This window comes from Pan troglodytes, chromosome X (genome assembly GCF_028858775.2).
Source record: "Pan troglodytes isolate AG18354 chromosome X, NHGRI_mPanTro3-v2.0_pri, whole genome shotgun sequence".
NCBI lineage: Eukaryota > Metazoa > Chordata > Mammalia > Primates > Hominidae > Pan > Pan troglodytes.
The window spans coordinates 68,530,975-68,552,661 of NC_072421.2; the positions used below are offsets into that span (position 1 = coordinate 68,530,975).

The window sequence follows — 21,687 nt, forward strand, 5'->3', positions numbered from 1 at the left end:
GTATGTGTGAACATGAGCTGAAAGTCAACCACTGGAGTTGTTTTTAAAATTAAATCCCATTATTCTGCCTATTTTATCATTTACTTCTTCATCCTAAAAACTCACAGTAGAGAGATCCCTGTTTCACAGAAAAGAAAATTTTCTCAAAAATCTCTGGTGTTCAAAGAAGTATATTTGTTTTAGTCTGTTCATGCTGCTATAACAAAATACCATAAACTAGATACTTTACAAACAACAGATATTGATTTCTCACAGTTCTGAAGGCTGGGAACTCCAACATCAAGGTGCTCGCAGATTCGGTGTCTGGTGAGGGCCTGCTTACTCAAAGATAGTGCCTTCTCATGTCCTCACATGATAAAAGGGGTGAACAAACTCCTGTGGACCTCTTTTATAAGGGCAGTAATACCATTCAAGAGGGGTTTGCCCAATGACTTTATCATCTCCCAAAGTCCCCACCTCTTTTATTTTTACGTCCATTCTACACCAAAAAGTCCCCACCTCTTAATATCATCACTTTGGGGGTTAAGATTTCAACATAGGAATTTGCGGGGACACAAACATTCAGATTATAGCAATATTTTATTTTTCCTTTCTGTGCTATAGAAGAGATTATAACAATCTGTGAGAGTAAATGCTGAAGCAAATGTCTAAACTGGATTTCAAAATGTGATCAAGACTTCAAAAAATACATTAAGTTAGTATTCAAAAATACAAGCCCCATACCTTGTTTGCTAGGTTTACAGCATTGAGAGCCTTATCATAATATTTGGTGTCATCCCAATCCAAATAATTCGTGGCTAATAGCCGTAGAACTTTAGCCTGTAAGAAAAAAAAAAAAAGAAGAAAAGCACATATCTGATGGTTAAACTTCAATACAACAGCTGACTAGCACTCCCACAGTGACAGGCATCTTCTCAAACATAAATCATCTTTATGAAATAGCATTTCCTTAAGCGACCACAGTCTTGGAATATGTCTCATCATTATGCTACCCATATAAAATATTGTCTAAGAATGTTACAGTAATGGCTATATTCCTGGCTTATTTAAATTTAATATAATTATGTTAATATAATTATTTTCTTAACAGTATTTAACGTATTTTATCATCCCCCTTTTAAAATAAGGAAACTGAGGCAGAGCAATATTTCATTTAATCAGCTTACCACCACATTATTATCGTGGAACAACTCTAAGAATTTATAAGCTCCCCCAAATGACTTTTATGGAGTAAATATGGCATTTCTGAGAAATACTGTAGCTATTTCATAATAGTGAAAGTGTCAAATCATCCAAAAGACGTAACAAAATGAACGAATCTCACAATGTATGTTTTAAAAAAGCCAGACATAAAACAGGACAACTGTATGATTCCATTTATACAAAGCTCAAAAACAGTCAAAAATAATCTAGAGTAGTAAAAGTCAGAATGGTGTTTTTTTGTTCTTGGAAGTAGAGGTGGGTATTAACTAGAATGGGGCCAAGGGAACTTTTGGGGGTGTTGGGAAGTTTTTGTATCTTGATCTGTATGGTGTAATATACAAGACTACTATATATTAAAACTCATCAAGCTGTACACTTGAGACTTGTGAAGTTTACTGTATATAAATTACACCTCAAATAAATGACTGCTGGCATGAAATAAAAAATTACTGCATAGTATTACCTCACTAAACTTACAATATGGAATATGAATATTCCATTTAATCAAGCTTGTATCCTATCTTCCATCCTTATTTCCTTCTTAGACATCTCCCATCTAGATCCCTTGCCTGGAGTCATTTTCTTCCTCCCTTTTAACTGTGTGGACCCCAACAAGACCTGTCTCCTACCAAAAGGCTCCTACAACTACTCTAGCTAATCTTGATAATCTCCTTTTCTACATGCACTTCTGCATACTTCAGGTCAGTACCACAAAGTTTATCATTATCTTCCCAAATTGTTTCACTTCTAGTAGTGTTTTTTAAATTCTATTTTTCTTCATTGAAGTATAAAAGACATACAGAAAAGTATAAAAATCTCAAGAGCTCTATGCTCTTATGAATTCTAGGCTCTACGAATTTTCCCAAAGTAAACACATGTATGTTAACAACAAAAAAGTTAAGAAACAGAACATTAACAGCAACAAGCCCACTCATGCTTCTTTTCAGACCCTGTTTCAAATAGGGGTAACCAATTCCCTGATGTCCAACACCATATATTCATTTTGACTGTTCTTGGCATTTACATTTATGGAATCATACAGTAAGTACTACTTTGTATCTTGCTTCATTTATTCAATATTATAGGTGAGAACATCCATATCGTTGCAATTATTATAGTTAATTGAGTCTCACTGTTATATAATAAGTGACAATGTCACTATATATAAATATAAATATTATATATTTATATATAAATAATTTATTTTTAATTGTGGTAAAATACACATAACATAAAATTGACCATCTTAAACTTTTTTTAAAATCTTAGGCCAGGTGCAGTGGCTCATGCCTGTAATCCTAGAACCTTGGGAGGCCAAGGTGGGAGGATCACTTGAGGCCAGGTGTTTGAGACCAGCCCAGGCAACAAAGTGAGACCCCCATCTCTATAAAAAACTAAAAATTGGCCAGATGTGGTGGAGTGTACCTGTAGTCCCAGCTACTCAGTAGGCTGAGAAGGGAGGACTGCTTGAGCCCAGGAGTTTGAAGGTTACAGTGAGCTGATCACACCACTGCCCTCCAGCCTGGGTGACAAGACCCTGTCTCAAAAAAAAATTTTTTTTGGAGATGGAGTCTTACTATGTTGCCCAGATGGAATGCAGTGGCTATTCACAGGCATGATCACAGCTCATTGCAGCCTCAAACTCCTGGTTTCATGCAATCCTCCTGGGTTAGCCTCCTGAGTAGCTGGGACTACAGGTACACACCACTGCACCCGGCTCCATGACCATCTTAAACATTTTTAAGTGTACAGTTCAGTAGTATTAAGTATATTCACACTCTTGTGCAATCATTACCAGCATCCATCTCGAGAACTCTCTTACCTTGCAAAACTGAAACTCTATACCCATTAAACAATAGTTCCCAATTCTCCCCTCTCCCTACCCCCTAAAACCACCATTTTACTTTCTGTCTCTATGAATTTGACTACTCTACGTACCTCACGTAAGTGGAACCACACATTATCTGTCTTTTTGTGACTGGCTTGTTTCACTCAGCATAGTCTCCTCACAGTTAACCCATGTTGTAGCATGTGTCAGATTTCTTTCTTTATTAAGCCAGGATAATATTTCATTGTAGTCACTTGTACTAGTTTTATCCTTTAATCATAAGTTCCTTAAGGGCAGAAGCTACATTTTATGCTTCTCTTTTATTCCCCATATATTACAGTGGTAAATACATTAAAAAGGTATCCAGTTACATTTTGATTAATATGCTGTAATAGTAAGAATCAAATGGATATTCAAAAAATTCCATTTTGCTATAGAATGTAGTAATTTTACATCACATTTATTTACACAATCACATTTTGCTTGATTACATATTAAGATTAATTTCCATATCCAAGCACGTTCTGTCTGGGCAGTTGGGGAAAAATCTGCAACTTCAAAATATGCAATAAGAAAAGTTAAAACTAGGCCAGGCACGGTAGCTCACTCCTGTAATCCCAGCACTTTGAGAGGCCAAGGTGGGCAAATCACCTGAGGTCAGGAGTTCCAGTCCAGCCTGGCCAACATGGCAGAACCCCGTCTCTGCTAAAAACACAAAAATTATCCAGGTGTGGTGGCTCATGCCTGTAGTCCTAGCTACTTGGGAGGCTGAGGCTACAGAATCGCTTGAACCTGGGAGGCAGAGGTTGCAGTGATCCCACCACTGCATTCCAGCCTGGGCAACAGAGCGAGATTCTATCTCAAAACACACACACACACACGCACACACACACAGAGAAAAGAAAGTTAAAATTTACATACCCAAACATTGTTCAAAGCACTCTACATATATTAATTCATGGGTACATGCCTATGAGTTAGATTATATTATTATATAAATATACAAAAACAAATACACTGAGATGTTAAATGTTGTGCCCAATAGCTAATCTACTCATAAATGGGGAGTACGCTATTATAATTTTATAACAATAAAATAAAGCAGGTTATTCAACCTATTTCTACAATATTTAACATGATCCTTACCAGCATTTCTGGCCCAGTAGATTTCTTATCCATCTTCCCAATATCATAGCTTTGGCTATCATTAAAAAGGAAAAAAACATATATATATATATAAAAACATATATCCATTTCAAATTATATATAATTTTCAAGATTATATATTACTAAGAAGACATGGTATAAGCATACTTTATTCCAACTTTTCTGTTTTGCACTACAACAGATTATTATCCATATGATATAATGATATAAAGCAATACTTTCTAACTGTAGAAAACAATTTCCTTAGGAGATACCCAATAAATCAACACTACAATTATATTGATGCCTTTTTCCATTTGGCTATATATATAGCATTGAATATATATAATATATACTGCACTAAATAGGTATAATTTAATATACTGCCTTAAATATATATAACTTAATATGCTACATTAAATATATATAATTTACTGCATTAAATTATTATAATACATACTGCATTAAAATACTTTACAAGTGTATACAAGCTCTTAGTTGTCCATTTAAAGTTGAAGGAATATAAATATATATTTATTTATTAATGATTTACTTAGTTATTTTCGAGATGGAGTCTCATTCTGTCACCCAGGCTGGAGTGCAGTAGCACGATCTTGACTCATTGCAACCTCCATCTCCCAAGTTCAAGCGATTCTCCTGCCTCAGCCTCCCAAGTAGCTAGGATTACAGGAACTCATCACCATGCGTGGCTAATTTTTTTTTTTTTTGTATTTTTAGTAGAGATAGGGTTTCACCATGTTGGCCAGGTTGGTCTCGAACTCCGGAGCTCAAGTGATCCACCAGCCTCAGCCTCCCAAAGTGTTGGGCCCGACCCCGAATAAGTATAAATATATATTTAAAATAAAACAAATACAGTTGTTTTCACAGAAACAAACGCTTTAGCAATATTCATTAAGTCTCACACCACCCTTCTGAAGCACTATTAGCTCCATTTTGCGGCTGACTAAACCAATATAGAAATAAAATTATTTCTGATATTTCCTAGATTGGTACCGAAAATGAGGGTGAGGGGTTGGGGAGCAGAGAAATTTGATTTTCAGTTCTCTGCTTTAATTATCAAACCATATTATCTATGGGACATTCCAGTAACCACAAATAATATATTAATACTAGTTTCAAGGTTTCAAAACCTAATACCTACAAAGCAAATCAAAGATTATTCACCATAAAATTAGTATTCCAAGGGAGTATGTCAATAAAATGTTGGTGAACTGAACTAACTTGAAGACAATACTTTGAAATATTCCTTAAAAAAAAAAAAACTCTAGGCCAATGACAGTGGCTCACACCTGTAATTCCAGCACTTTGGGATCCTGAGGCGGTTGGATCACTTGAGGTCAGGAGTTTGAGACAAGCTTGGCCAACATGGTGAAACCCCGTCTCTACTAATAATACAAAAATTAGCCGGAGTGATGGCACATGCCTGTAATCTCAGCTACTTGGGAGACTGAGGCATGATTATCGCTTAAACCTAGGAGGTGGAGGTTGCAGTGAGCCAATACTGTGCCACTGCACTCCAGCCTGGGCGACAGAGTGAAACTGTGTCTCGAAATAAATAAATAAATATAAATAAACATAAACTATAAATGACCCAGAACTATCAAACTGAGTTTTCAGATTGCTAACAAAGATATAATGCTGGCTTAGTCATTGTAAGCCCTATTTCATAGAGGTCTCCTTTAGTACATTAACCTTATACTTCCAGTTTTTTAAATAACCAGTGAGGGGTGGAACTTCTGCAATGGTGATATAAGGAGCTCTTTAGACACTCTCCCCAGTGAAACAACCACTCATCTGGAAAATTCATTAAAACAACCACTTAGTCTCTGAAAATTGAAATTGTCCTAAGGGCACACAGAAAATGGGAAAACATTTATTCATGAAAATAAACTAAATCTCAGTATAACCAGTGAGAGTCTATGGCATTTGAACTATAAACTGCTCCCATCTATACTGGCTCCATGTGATGGAAGCTGCTCCAGATGGGTGCAGCCAAGAAGATAGGAATTCTCTCTCCCGCCAGCTCCTAAAATCCTAGGCTATGGTTTCACCTGCGGAGGAGCAGGCTGCCAGACTATCTTGCCATTCTCAGGCCTGTGTCATGGAAGTGTTCTGGGCAAGTACGATGGAGAGGACTGGCTTTTCTTTGCCCACTCAGCTCTCACTCTTAGGGTAAGGATTCTACCCCAAATGTGACAGGTCAAGAATACTGAGATCCTGGTCATCTTTACTCCAGCTGGCTCATCAGGCAGAGGTTTCATGTCAAAAGGGCACACTAAGAAGACCAAGGGCTACCATACCGCCAGAATTTACTAATTTACTAATATGGTAGGGGTGCCATTTCAAGAGAAGCATGCCATGAGCCCAGCTCTAGTCGTGTGGCACAGAGGTTCTGACCAGAAGGAAAGAACAGAAGCAAAGAGGAAGAACTCTGCATCTCTTCCTGAGGGGAATGATGTATTTAAAACAGAGCATGGAGAAGATCATGTCTAAGGACACTGCTGAAAACAATGGAGCAATTAAGTGATAGTGAGCAATTAAGAGGGAGCTGGTAGCTCCATGATAATGGTAGCAATAAGGGAAACAGCAGACCAACCAGAAGGTTACCAGAGAACCAGGGAAACAGCCAAGAAGAAAACCTCTGGGGTCACACTTATCTCTAGGGGTCCAGAAGACTGTGCACATGTGCCATTCTGCACCCACTCACGCACAATCAGAGAAAGTGTTGGGGCAAACTGAAAAGCATTACCCAAGGCATAAACAGATCTATCAGCAAAGTACCTTGAGCCTCATTGGCTCAAGGGGCTTAAGCAGATCGTCTGACCAAACACCAACTGAAAGGTAAGCTAAGATCCAGGGAACCCAGCTTAAAAATCAAATCGACCTCATACTGAGGGATCTGGGAGACTGTGCATATGCTCAAGACTGCTTTCTTGGGTATGAGCAGATAAAGAATCTACAAGCTATTAGTCCCCAACTGAATTAGTCTCTCCCGGAACTATAAAAGCAGTCTCTAAACAAACATACATCCAGGAAAGGATGAAAAAATCTAACTGGCTAAGTGAGCTTCAGCACAACCTTTAGCCAGTAAGTGAACTATGTGGATGCAGGGGTGACTCCATAAGAAGTCATGAAAAGATAAAAACAAGGGGAAAAATTCTGAGCAGGAATATTAGAGGCCACACAGTGTGTGGAAAATAAATTCCACCAAATTAGTCCAGCCAAGTGACTGAACAAATAAATGACTAAACAAACAATAAAAACAATAAGCCCCAGAAAGAGGAGAAACAGTATCTAGACTTGCTACAATATATTTTCCAAAATGTCTAGTGTTTAACAAAACATTGTAAGACATACAATTAAAAAGTGTGACCTACACAGAAGAAAAAAAGCAAAAGAAACTTCCTTTGAGGAGGCCCCAATGTTGCACTTAATAGAAAAAGACTTCAAAGCAACTTTTATAATTACGTCCAAAGAATTTTTTTAAATCGTGTTTAAAAATTAAAGGAAGGTCTGATAACAATGACTCATCATATGGAGAATATGAGTGTATCAGTTAAGAGATAGAAATTATTTTTTTATATATTTTTTATTATACTTTAAGTTCTAGGGTACATGTGCACAACCTGCAGGTTTGTTACAAATGTATACATGTACCATGTTGGTGTGCTGCACCCATTAACTCGTTATTTACATTAGGTATATCTCCTAATGCTTATTATTTTTTAAAAAAGAAACAAATGGAAATTCTGGAGTTGAAAAGTACAATAACTGAAATGAAAAATTCAGCAGATTGGAGCAGGCAAAAGAAACAATAAACTAACCTGAAGAGCAATAGAAACGATACAAATCTGAGGCACAAACAGAAAAAAAAAATGAAGAAAAATGAACATGGGCTCAGAAAAATGTAAGACACCATTAAGCACACCAACATATACACAATGGGAGTACCAGAAGAAAAGAAAGAAAAGGACAAATAAATATTCAAAGAAATGATGGTCTTAAAACTCTCCAAATTTGATGAAAAACAATAATCTACACATCCAAGAAGCTCAATGAAATTCAACAGGATAAGCATTAAAAAAGCTACATCCAGACACATGATGAGCGAAAATTATTGAACATCAAAGATGAAGAGAAAATCTTGAAAACAGTAAGAGAAAAATGACTCATCACATAAAGGGGAGTAACAATAAGATTAACAGCTGACACCCCTCAGAGTTCATGGAGTAAAGAAGGCAAAAAGGATGTATTCAAAAATCTGTGAAATTTGTTGCCATTGCTTTTGGTGTTTTAGACATGACGTCCTTGCCCATGCCTATGTCCTGAATGGTAATGCCTAGGTTTTCTTCTAGGGTTTTTATGGTTTTAGGTCGAACATTTAAGTCTTTAATCCATCTTGAATTGATTTTTGTATAAGGTGTAAGGAAGGGATCCAGTTTCAGCTTTCTACATATGGCTAGCCAGTTTTCCCAGCACCATTTATTAAATAGGTAATCCTTTCCCCATTGCTTGTTTTTCTCAGGTTTGTCAAAGATCAGATAGTTGTAGATATGCTGCATTATCTCTGAGGGCTCTGTTCTGTTCCATAGATCTATATCTCTGTTTTGGTACCAGTACCATGCTGTTTTGGTTACTGTAGCCCTGTAGTATAGTTTGAAGTCAGGTAGTGTGATGCCTCCAGCTTTGTTCTTTTGGCTTAGGATTGACTTGGCAATGCGGGCTCTTTTTTGGTTCCATATGAACTTTAAAGTAGTTTTTTCCAATTCTGTCAAGAAAGGCATTGGTAGCTTGATGGGGATGGCATTGAATCTGTAAATTACCTTGGGCAGTATGGCCATTTTCATGATATTGATTCTTCCTACCCATGAGCATGGAATGTTCTTCCATTTGTTTGTATCCTCTTTTATTTCCTTGAGCAGTGGTTTGTAGTTCTCCTTGAAGAGGTCCTTCACATCCCTTGTAAGTTGGATTCCTAGGTATTTTATTCTCTTTGAAGCAATTTTGAATGGGAGTTCACTCATGATTTGGCTCTCTGTTTGTCTGTTGTTGGTGTATAAGAATGCTTGTGATTTTTGTACATTGATTTTGTATCCTGAGACTTTGCTGAAGTTGCTTATCAGCTTAAGGAGATTTTAGGCTGACACAATGGGGTTTTCTAGATATACAATCATGTCGTCTGCAAACAGGGACAATTTGACTTCCTCTTTTCCTAATTGAATACCTTTTATTTCCTTCTCCTGCCTAATTGCCCTGGCCAGAACTTCCAACACCATGTTGAATAGGAGTGGTGAGAGAGGGCATCCCTGTCTTGTGCCAGTTTTCAAAGGGAATGCTTCCAGTTTTTGCCCATTCAGTATGATATTGGCTGTGGGTTTGTCATAGATAGCTCTTATTATTTTGAAATACGTCCCATCAATACCTAATTTATTGAGAGTTTTTAGCATGAAGGGTTGTTGAATTTTGTCAAAGGCTTTTTCTGCGTCTATTGAGATAATCATGTGGTTTTTGTCTTTGGCTCTGTTTATATGCTGGATTACATTTATTGATTTGCGTATATTGAACCAGCCTTGCATCCCAGGGATGAAGCCCACTTGATCATGGTGGATAAGCTTTTTGATGTGCTGCTGGATTCGTTTTGCCAGTATTTTATCGAGGATTTTTGCATCAATGTTCATCAAGGATATGGGTCTAAAATTCTCTTTTTTTGTTGTGTCTCTGCCTGGCTTTGGTATCAAATGGGATCTAGTTAAACTAAAGAGCTTCTGCACAGCAAAAGAAACTACCATCAGAGTGAACAGGCAACCTACAAAATGGGAGAAAATTTTCGCAACCTACTCATCTGACAAAGGGCTAATATCCAGAATCTACAAAGAACTCAAGCAAATTTACAAGAAAAAAAACAAACAACCCCATCAAAAAGTGGGCAAAGGACATGAACAGACACTTCTCAAAAGAAGACATTTATGCAGCCAAAAGATACGTGAAAAAATGCTCATCATCACTGGCCATCAGAGAAATGCAAATCAAAACCACAATGAGATACCATCTCACACCAGTTAGAATGGCAATCATTAAAAAGTCAGGAAACAACAGGTGCTGGAGAGGATGTGGAGAAATAGGAACACTTTTACACTGTTGGTGGGACTGTAAACTAGTTCAACCATTGTGGAAGTCAGTGTGGCGATTCCTCAGGGATCTAGAACTGGAAATACCATTTGACCCAGCCATCCCATTACTGGGTATATAGCCAAAGGACTATAAATCATGCTGCTATAAAGACACATGCATACGTATGTTTATTGCGGCATTATTCACAATAGCAAAGACTTGGAACCAACCCAAATGTCCAACAATGATAGACTGGATTAAGAAAATGTGGCACATATACACCATGGAATACTATGCAGTCATAAAAAATGATGAGTTCATGTCCTTTGTAGGGACATGGATGAAATTGGAAATCATCATTCTCAGTAAACTATCGCAAGAACAAAAAACCAAACACCGCATATTCTCACTCATAGGTGGGAATTGAACAATGAGATCACATGGACACAGGATGGGGAATATCACACTCTGGGGACTGCTGTGGGGTGGAGGTAGGGGGGAGGGATAGCATTGGGAGATATACCTAATGCTAGATGACGAGTTAGTGGGTGCAGTGCACCAGCATGGCACATGTATACATATGTAACTAACCTGCACAATGTGCACATGTACCCTAAAACTTAAAGTATAATAATAAAAAAAAATATATATATATATATATATAAAAAAGTCAGGACACAACAGGTGCTGGAGAGGATGTGGAGAAATAGGAACACTTTTATACTGTTGGTGGGACTGTAAACTAGTTCAACCATTGTGGAAGACAGCGTGGCGATACCTCAAGGATCTAGAACTAGAAATACCATTTGATCTAGCCCTCCCATTACTGGGTATATACCCAAAGGATTATAAACCATGCTGCTATAAAAAGACACATGCACACCTATGTTTATTGCGGCACTATTCACAATAGCAAAGATATGGAACCAATCCAAATGTCCAACAATGATAGACTGGATTAAGAAAATGTGGCACATATACACCATGGAATACTATGCAACCATAAAAAACGATGAGTTCATGTCCTTTGTAGGGACATGGATGAAGCTGGAAACCATCATTCTCAGCAAACTATCGCAAGGACAAAAAACCAAACACCACATGTTCTCACTGATAGGTGGGAATTGAACAATGAGAACACGTGGACACAGGAAGGGGAACATCACACACCGGGGCCTGTTGTGGGGTGGAGGGAGGGTGGAGGGATAGCATTAGGAGATATACCTAATGTTAAATGACGAGTTACTGTGTGCAGCACACCAACATGGCACATGTATACATATGTAACTAACCTGCATGCTGTGCACTTGTACCCTAAAACTTAAAGTATAATAAACAAAAAAAAGAAAAAAAATCTGTGAAATTAGAATCTTATATCTAGAAAAGCTATCTTTCAAAATTAAGAGTAAATAAATACATTCCCAGGTAAGCAAAAAGTGAGAGAATTTCTTGTTAGCCAATCTGTCTTATAAGAAATACAAAAGGAGGTTCTTCATGCTGAAAGCAAGTGACACTAGAGAATAATTTGAATTCATATGAAAAAATAAATAGTGCTAGTAATTATGGAGGTAATTATAAAAGAAAGTATGATTATATATGTCTTCTACTTTCCTTTCTTAATTTATTTAAGAAGCAACTGTGTAAAAAAATTCTTAAGGTGTATTACTGGGGCATAACATTTGTAATATATTCGATAACGTTTAACACAAAGGAGTAGATGGGGTGGGAAAGAAATTAAGGAAATTACCCCAGATGGTAATTCAAATCTAAAAGAAGAAATGAAGTGAACCAAAAGTTATAAGAAGGTTGAAAATTTAAAAACACAATAAATATGTTTGTGTTCTGTTTTATGTCTAATCTTTAAAATACATAAGATTTTGCAAAGCAATAATTATAACCATGCATACTTGAGTTTTTAAACATATATAGACATAGTAAGTATAATAATAATCACCAAAAAAGAAAAGAGAATAAAGCTATGAAGTAGTAAAGCTTTTATCACCTGAAGTCAGGAGTTGGAGACCAGCCTGGCCAGCATGGAGAAACCCCTTCTCTACCAAAAATACAAAAATTAGCCGGGCGTGGTGGCACAGGCCTGTAATCCCAGCTGTTCGGGAGGCTGAGGCAAGAGAATTGCTTGAACCCGGGGGGCGGAGATTGCAGTGAGCCGAGATGGCACCACTGCATCCCAGCCTGGGTGACAGAGCGATACTCTGCCTCAAAAAAAAAAAAAAAAGAAAAGAAAAGAAAAGAAAAAGACAAGAAAACGTAATCCAAAAAATGTTACACAAATTAAAATAGTATACTATAAAATATTCACCTAAGATCAGCAATTCCAGAGGTGGAACAAGAAGATGGAATAGAAGGCTCCACCAATCGTCCCTCCTGCTGCAAAGACACCAATTTAACAACTATCTACACAAAAAAATCACCTTCCTAAGAACCAGAAATCAGGTGGAAACTCACAGTACCTGGTTTTAACTTCATATTGCTAAAAGAGGCACTAAAGAGGTAGAAAAACAGTCTTGAATCGCAGAAGCCACCCTTTTCCCATCCCCTGGCAGTGGCGGTGGTGCAAAGAGCATTGCTGTATGCTGGGGGAAGGAGAGCACAACAATTATGAGGCATTGAACTCACTGCTGCTCCATTATAGCAGAAAGAAAAGCAGGACCAATCTCAGCTGACGCCTGCCCGTGGAGGGGGTGTTTAAACCAGCCCGAGTCAGAATGGAATTGCTGATCCTAGCAGTCAGACCTTGAGATCCCACAAGCCCCGCCACCGTGGGCTGAAGTACTGTGGGTCGGTAAATGAACTTTAAAGGCAGCCTAGGCCACAAAGACTGCAACTCCTAAGAGAGTCCTAGTGCTGAACTAAGCCCAGAGTCACCGGAATTTGGGTGGGGGGTGGGCGGCGAGGGGGGCGGGGAGGGCGTGCAAACTACTGAGACACCAGCCAGGGTGGCTAGAGAGTGCTGATATCACCTCTCTCCTAACCCCAGGCTGCACAGCTCAACAAGACTCCAAAAGAGACCCCTTCCTTCCACTTAAGGAGAGAAAATCGAAGAGTGGGGAGAACTTTGTCTTGCATCTTGGATACCAGCTCAGCTACAGTAGGATAGGGCATGGGTCAGGGTTGTGAGGCCCCCTTTCAGATCCTAGCTCCTGAACATTTCTAAACAAATCCTGGGCCAGCAGGGAACCCACTGCCTTGAAGGGAAGGACCCAGTTCTGGCATCATTCATCACCTGCTAACAAAGAGTCCTTGGGCCCTGAATAACCAACAGTGACACCCAGGTACTACATCAAGGGCATTAAGTGAGCCTCAGACTGGCTGGCTTCAGGTGAGACTCAGCGCATTACTAGCTGTGGTGGATATGAGGCGAAACTCCTTTTGCTTGAGAAAAACAGGGGGAAAAATAAAGGGGACTGTGTCTTGCACTTCGAATACCAGCTCAACCACAGCAGGATAGGACAAGGGTCAGGGTTGTGAGGCCTCCTCTCCAGGTCCTAGCTCCCAGACATTTCTGCACAAACCCTGGGCCAGAAGAGAACCCTCTCTTGAAGGAAAGGACCTAGTTCTAGAATCATTCATCATCTGCTAACCAAAGAGCCCTTGGGCCCTGAATAACCAGCAGTGATAGTCAGGTCCTACGTCGAGGACTTTGGGTGAGACCCTGAGACTTGCTGACTTCAGGTGAGACTCAGCACATTCCCAGCTGTGGCGGCTTCAGGGAGAGGCCCTTCTGCTTCAGAAAAATAGAGGGAAACGTAAAGGGGACTGTGTCTTGCATCTTAGGTACCAGCTCAGCCACAGGGAAGTAGAGCACCAAGCAAGCTCCTAGGGTCCCCAATTCCAGGATTGGCTCTTGAATGGCATTTCTGGACCGTGAGTGAGAAGGGAGCTGGGTGTTGTGAAGGGTGAGTCCCAGACCAGGCAGCATTCACCAAAAGCTGACTGAAGAGCCCTTGGGCCTTAAGGAAACAGTGGTCAGCAGTAGTCAGGCAGTACTCCTTGTGGCCTGGGATGGCAGTTGCCACAAGGTGAGGTTCCTCTGCCTTTGGAAAGGGGGAGGGAAGAGTGGGAGGGATTGCATCTTGTGGTTTAACTGACAGCTCAGTCACAGTAAAATATAATAGAGCACCGGGTAAATATCTAAGGTTTCTAACTCTAGTCCCTGGCTCCCAAATGGCACTTCTGTACTCTTCTGTGGTGTGGGGGAACTCACTGCCCTGAAGGGAAGAACACAGGCCTGGCTGGCTTTGCCACCTACTGACTATAGAGCCCCACAGTCTTGAGCAAACATAGGTGGTAGGTAGAGAGTGGTTACAGCAAACCTTGGGTGAGACCCAGTGCTGTGCTGGCTTCAAGTATGACCCAGCACAGTCAAAGTGGTAGTGCTTGTGTCACTAAACCCCAAGTTTCAGGTAGCTCAGGAGAGAGAGAGAGAGAGAGAGAAAGAGAGAAAGAGAGAGAGAGAGAGACTCTGTTTAGGAGAAAGTAAGGGAAGAAAACAAGAGCCTCTGCTTGGTAATCCAGAGAATTCTCCCAGATCTTGCCCAAGACCATCAAGGTAGTACCTCTATATGTCTACAAGAACCAGAGCATTAGTGGGCTTGGGATGCCCCCTAAAACAGATATAGCTCAGATCACAACACCCAAGTCCTTCTGAACATGGGGAAAGCCTTCCCAAGAAGGGTGGATACAAACAAGCCAAGACTGTGAAGTCTAAAATAAATACCTAACACTAAAATGCCCAGACACTGAAGAACATCTACACGTATCAAGACAATCCGGGAATACATGGCCACATCAAGTAAAATGCACCAGAAACCAATCCTGGAGAAACAGAGACATGTGACCTTTCAGACAGGGAATTGAAAATAGCTGTTTTGAGGAAACTCGAAGAAATGCAAGATAACACAGAGAAGGGATTCAGAATCTTATCAGATAAACTTAACAAGTTTTTGTTAAGTTTTAACAGACAAATTTATTTGAAATTAAAAGAATAAAGCAGAAATTCTGGAGTTGTGCAGAAATTCTGGAGTTGTAAACTGCAATTGGCATAATGAACAAGACTGCATCAGAATCTTTAAATAGCAGAATTGATCAAGTAGAAGAAAGAATTAGTGAGCTTGAAGATGGGCTATTTGAAAATATACGGTCAGAGGAGACAAAAGAAAAAAGAATAAAAAACAATGAAGCAGACCTACAAGATCTAGAAAATAGCCTCAAAAGGGCAAATCTAAGTATCATTGGCCTTAAAGAAGAAGCAGAGAAAGAGATAAGATTAGAAAGTTTATTCAAAGTGGGGAGGCTTCCAAGATGGCTGAGTAAAAACAGCTCCGGTCTGCAGCTCCCAGCAAGATTGACGCAGAAGATGAGTGATTTCTGCATTTCCAACTGAGGTACCTGGTTTATCTCATTGAGACTGGTTGGACAGTGGATGCAGCCCACGGAGGGCGAACCAAAGCAGGGCAGTGCATCGCCTCAACCGGGAAGCACAAGGGGTCTGGGGACTTTCCTTTCCTAGCCAAGGGAAGCCATGACAGTCTGTACCTGGAGGAATGGTATACTCCTGCCCAAATACTGTGCTTTTCCTAAAGTCTTCACAACCGGCAGACCAGGAAGTTCCCTCCCGTGCTTGGCTCAGCGGGTCCCATGCCCAAGGAGCCTTGCTCACTGCTAGCGCAGCATCTAAGATCAACCTGCGACTCAGCAGCTTGGCGGGGGGAGGGGTGTCGCCATTGCTGAGGCTTGAGTAGGCGGTTTTGTGCTCACTGTGAAAACAAAGAGGCCAGGAAGCTCGAACTGGGCGGAGCCCACTGCAGCTCAGCAAGGCCTACTGCCTTGCTGTAGATTCCACCTTTGTGGGCAGGGCATAGCAGAACAAAAGGCAGCAGATAGCTTTGGCAGACCTAAACGTCCCTGTCTGACAGCTCTGAAGAGAGCAATGGTTCTCCCAGCATGGTGTTCAGGTTCAGAGAACGGACAGACTGCCTCCTCAAGTGGGTCCCAGACCCCTGTGTAGCCTGACTGGGAGACACCTCCCAATAGGGGCTAACAGACACCTCACACAGGTGGGTGCCCCTCTGGTACAAAGCTTCCAGAGGAAGGATCAAGCAGCAATATTTGCTATTCTGCAGCCTCCACTGGTGATCCCAGGCAAACAGGGTCTGGAGTGGACCTCCAGCAAACTCCAACAGACCTGCAGCTGAGGGGCTCGACTGTTAGAAGGAAAACTAACAGAAAGGAATAGCACCAACATCAACAAAAAGGACATCTACACCAAAACCCCATCTGTAGGTCACCAACATCAAAGACCAAAGGTAGATAAAACCACAAAGATGGGGAGAAACCAGAGCAGAAAAGCTGAAAATTCCAAAAACCAGAGTGCCTCTTCTCCTCCAAACGATTGGAGCTTCTCACCAGTAAAGGAACAAAACTGGATGGAGAAAGAGTTTAACAAGTTGACAGAAGTAGGCTTCAGAAGGTTGGTAATAACAAATTTCTCCAAGCTAAAAGAGCATGTTCTAACCCATCGCAAGGAAGCTAAAAGCCTTGAAAAAAGGTTAGACAACTGGCTAACCAGAATAAACAGTGTAGAGAAGACCTTAAATGACCTGATGGAGCTGAAAACCACAGCACGAAAACTTCATTACACATGCACAAGCTTTGATAGCTGATTCAATCAAGTGGAAGGAACGATAACAGTGATTGAAGATCAAATTAATGAAATAAAGTGAGAAAACAAAGTTGGAGAGAAAAGAGTGAAAAGAAACGGACAAATTCTCCAAGAAATATGGGACTATGTGAAAAGACCAAATCTACGTTTGATTGGTGTACCTGAAACTGACGGGGAGAATGGATCCAAGTTAGAAAACACTCTTCAGGATATTATCCAGGAGACCTTCCCCAACCTAGCAAGGCAGGTCAACATTCAAATTCAGGAAATACAGAGAATACCACAAAGATACTCGTTGAGAAGAGCGACCCCAAGACACACAATTGTCAGATTCACCAAGGTTGAAATGAAGGAAAAAAACATTAAGGGCAGCCAGAAAGAAAGGTCAGGTTACCCACAAAGGGAAGCCCATCAGACTAACAGCGGATCTCTCAGCACAAACCCTACAAGCCAGAAGACAGTGACAGCCAATATTCAACATTTTTAAAGAGAAGAATTTTCAACCCAGAATTTCATATCCAGCCAAACTAAGCTTCATAAGTGAAGGAGAAATAAAATCTTTTACAGACAAGTAAATGCTAAGACATTTTGTCACCACCAGGCCTGTCTTATAAGAGCTCCTGAAGGAAGCACTAAACATGGAAAGGAACAACTGGTACCAGCCACTGCAACAACATGCCAAATTGTAAAGACCGTCTATGCTAGGAAAAAACTGCATCAATTAACAGGCAAAATAACCAGCTAACATCATAATGACAGGATCAAATTCACTCATAACAATATGAACCTTAAATGTAAATGAGCTGAATACCCCAATTAAAAGACACAGACTGGCAAACTGGATAAAGAGTCAAGACCCATCATTGTGCTGTATTCAGGAGACCCATCTCATGTGCTGAGACAAACATAGGCTCAAAATAAAGGGATGGAGGAAGATCTACCAAGCAAATGGAAAGCAGAAAAAAAAGCAGGGGTTGCAATCCTAGTCTCTGATAAAACACACTTCAAACCAACAAAGATCAAAAGAGACAAAGAAGGCCATTACATAATGGTAAAAGAATCAGTTCAACAAGAAGAGCTAACTATCCTAAATATATATGCACCCAATACAGCAGCACCCAGATTCATAAAGCAAGTCCTTAGAGACCTACAAAGAGACTTAGACTCCCACACAATAATAATGGGAGACTTTAACAACCCACTGTCAATATTAGACAGATCGACATGACAAAGTTAACAAGGATATCCAGGACTTGAACTCAGCTCTGGACCAAACGGGCCTAATGGACATCTACAGAACTCTCCACCCCAAATCAACAGAATATACATTCTTCTCAGCACCACATCGCACTTATTCTAAAATTGACCACATCATTGGAAGTACAACACTCTTCAGCAAACACAAAAGAAAAGAAATCACAACAGTCTCTCAGACCACAGTGCAATCAAATTAGAACTCAGGATGAAGAAACTCACTCAAAACACACAACTACATGGAAACTGAACAACCTGCTCCTGAATGACTACTGGGTAAATAACAAAATGAAGGTAGAAATAAAGATGTTCTTTGAAACCAATAAGACAGAGACACAATAAACCAGAATCTCTGGGACACATTTAAAGCAGTGTGAAGGGGGAAATTTATAGCACTAAATGCCCACAAGAAAAAGCAAGAAAGATCTAAAATTGACACCCTAACATCACAATTGAAAGAACTAGAGAAGCAAGTGCAAACAAATTCAAAAGCTAGCAGAAGGCAAGAAATAACTAAGATCAGAGCAGAACTGAAGGAAACAGAGACACAAAAAACCCTTCAAAAAATCAATGAATCCAAGAGCTGGTTTCTTGAAAATCAACAAAATAGATAGACTGCTAGCAAGACTAATAAAGAAGAAAAGAAAGAAGAATCAAATAGACACAATAAAAAATGATAAAGGGGACATCACCACTGATCCCACAGAAATACAAACTACCATCAGAGAATACTATAAACACCTCTACGCAAATATACTAGAAAATCTAGAAGAAATGATAAATTCCTGGGCACATAAACCCTCCCAAGACTAAACCAGGAAGAAGTTGAATTTCTGAATAGACCAATAACAGGTTCCAAAATTGAGGCAATAATTAATATAGCCTACCAACCAAAAAAAGTCCAGGACCAGACGGACTCACAGCCAAATTCTATCAGAGGTACAAAGAGGAGCTGGTACCATTCCTTCTGAAACTATTCCAATCAATAGAAAAAGAGGGACTCCTCCCTAACTCATTTTATGAGGCCAACATCATACTGACACCAAAGCCTGGCAGGGACACAACAAAAAAATAGAATTTTAGACCAATAGCCCTGATGAACATCGATGCGAAAATCCTCAATAAAATACTGGCAAACCAAATCCAGCAGCACATCAAAAAGCTTATCAATCAGGACCAAGTCAGCTTCACCCCTGGGATGCAAGGCTGGTTCATGCAAATCAATAAATGTAATCCATCACATAAACAGAACCAACAACAAAAACCATATGATTATCTCAATAAATGCAGAAAAGGCCTTTGACAAAATTCAACAGCCCTTCATGCTAAAAATTCTCAATAAACTAGGTATTGATGGAACATATCTCAAAATAATAAGAGCTATTTATGACGAACCCACAGCCAATATCATATTGAATGGGCAAAAACTGGAAGCATTCCCTTTGAAAACCGGCACAAGACAAGGATGCCCTCTCTCACCACTCCTATTCAACATAATGTTGGAAGTTCTGGCCAGGACAATCAGGCAAGAGAAAGAAATAAAGAGTATTCAATTAGGAAAAGAGGAAGTCAAATTGTCGCTGTTTGCAGATGACATGATTGTATATTTAGAAAACCCCATCCTCTCAGCCCAAAATCTCCTTAAACTGATAAACAACTTCAGCAAAGTCTCAGGATATAAAATCAATGTGCAAAAATCACAAGCATTCTTATACACCAAGTACAGACAAACAGAGAGCCAAATCATGAGTGAACTCCCATTCACAATTACTACAAAGAGAATAAAATACCTAAGAATCCAACTAACAAGGGATGTGAAGGACCTCTTCAAGGAGAACTACAAAGCACTGCTCAACAAAATATAAGAGGACACAAACAAATGGGAGAACATTCCATGCTCATGGATAGGAATAATCAATATCATGAAAATGGTCATACTGCCAAGGTAATTTATAGATTCAATGCCATCCCCATCAAGCTACCAATGACTTTCTTCACAGAATTGGAAAAAACTACTTTAAAGTTTATATGGAACCAAAAAAGAGCCCACATTACCAAGACAATCCTAAGCAAAAAGAACAAAGCTGCAGGCATCATGCTACCTGACTTCAAACTATATTACAAGGACACAGTAACCAAAACAGCATGATACTGGTACCAAAACAGAGATATAGACCAATGGAACAGAACAGAGGCTTCAGACACCACACATCTACAACCATCTGATCTTTGACAAACCTGACAAAAACAAGAAATGGGGAAAGGATTCCCTATTTAATAAATGGTGCTGGGAAAACTGGCTAGCCATATGTAGAAAGCTGAAACTGGATCCCTTCCTTATAGCTTATAGAAAAATTAACTCAAGATGGATTAAAGACTTAAACGTAAGACCTAAAACCATAAAAAACCCTAGAAGAAAACCTAGACAATACCATTCAGGACATAGGCATGCGCAAAGACTTCATGACTAAAACACCAAAAGCAATGGCAACAAAAGCAAAAATTGACAAATGGGATCTAATTGAACTAAAGAGCTTCTGCACGGCAGAAGATACTATCATCAGAGTGAACAGGCAACCTACAGAATGGGAGAAAATTTTTGCAATCTACCCATCTGACAAAGGGCTAATGTCCAGAATCTACAAAGAACTTAAACAAATTTACAAGAAAAACAGCAACAACCCCATGAAAAAGTAGGCAAAGGATATGAACAGACACTTCTCAAAAGAAAACATTTATGCAGCGAACAGACATATGAAAAAATGCTCATCATCACTGGTCATCAGAGAAATGCAAATCGAAACCACAATGAGATGCCATCTCACACCAGTTAGAATGGTGATCACTAAAAGGTCAGGAAACAACAGATGCTGGAGAGGATATGGAGAAATAGGAACACTTTTACACTGTTACTAGGAGTGTAAACTAGTTCAACCATTGTGGAAGACAGTGTGGCGATTCCTCAAGGATCTAGAACTAGAAATACCATTTGACCCAGCCATCCCATTAGTGGGTATATACCCAAAGGATTATAAATCACGCTACTATAAAGACACATGCACACATATGTTTATTGTGGCACCATTTACAATAGCAAAGACTTGGAACCAACCCAAATGTCCATCAATGATAGACTGGATTAAGAAAATGTGGCACATATACACCATGGAACACTATGCAGCCATAAAAAAGGATGAGTTCATGTCCTTTGTAGGGACATGGATGAAGCTGGAAACCATCATTCTCAGCAAACTATCACAAGGACAGAAAACCAAACACCGCATGTTCTCACTCATAAGTGGGAGTTGATCAATGAGAACACATGGACACAGTGTGGGGAACATCACACAATAGCATTAAGAGAAATACCTAATGTAAATGACTAGTTGATGGGTGCAGCAAACCAACATGGCATATGTATACCTATGTAACAAACCTGCAT

The 21,687-nt window shown here is 39.6% G+C and overlaps 1 protein-coding gene across 2 annotated transcripts in view; it reads right to left on the reverse strand.

Annotated features, from left to right (window-relative positions):
* Nucleotides 1-21,687, reverse strand: part of TEX11 (testis expressed 11) — a 381,570-nt gene that overhangs the window by 211,411 nt on the left and 148,472 nt on the right. For both annotated transcript variants that reach the window (XM_016944288.4, XM_054676447.2), the window contains exons 10-11: nucleotides 4,178-4,232; nucleotides 724-819 (exon numbers count right to left, since the gene is read on the reverse strand). In XM_016944288.4, the coding sequence (XP_016799777.2) occupies nucleotides 724-819; nucleotides 4,178-4,232 (151 nt within the window). The remainder of the gene's footprint in view (nucleotides 1-723; nucleotides 820-4,177; nucleotides 4,233-21,687) is intronic.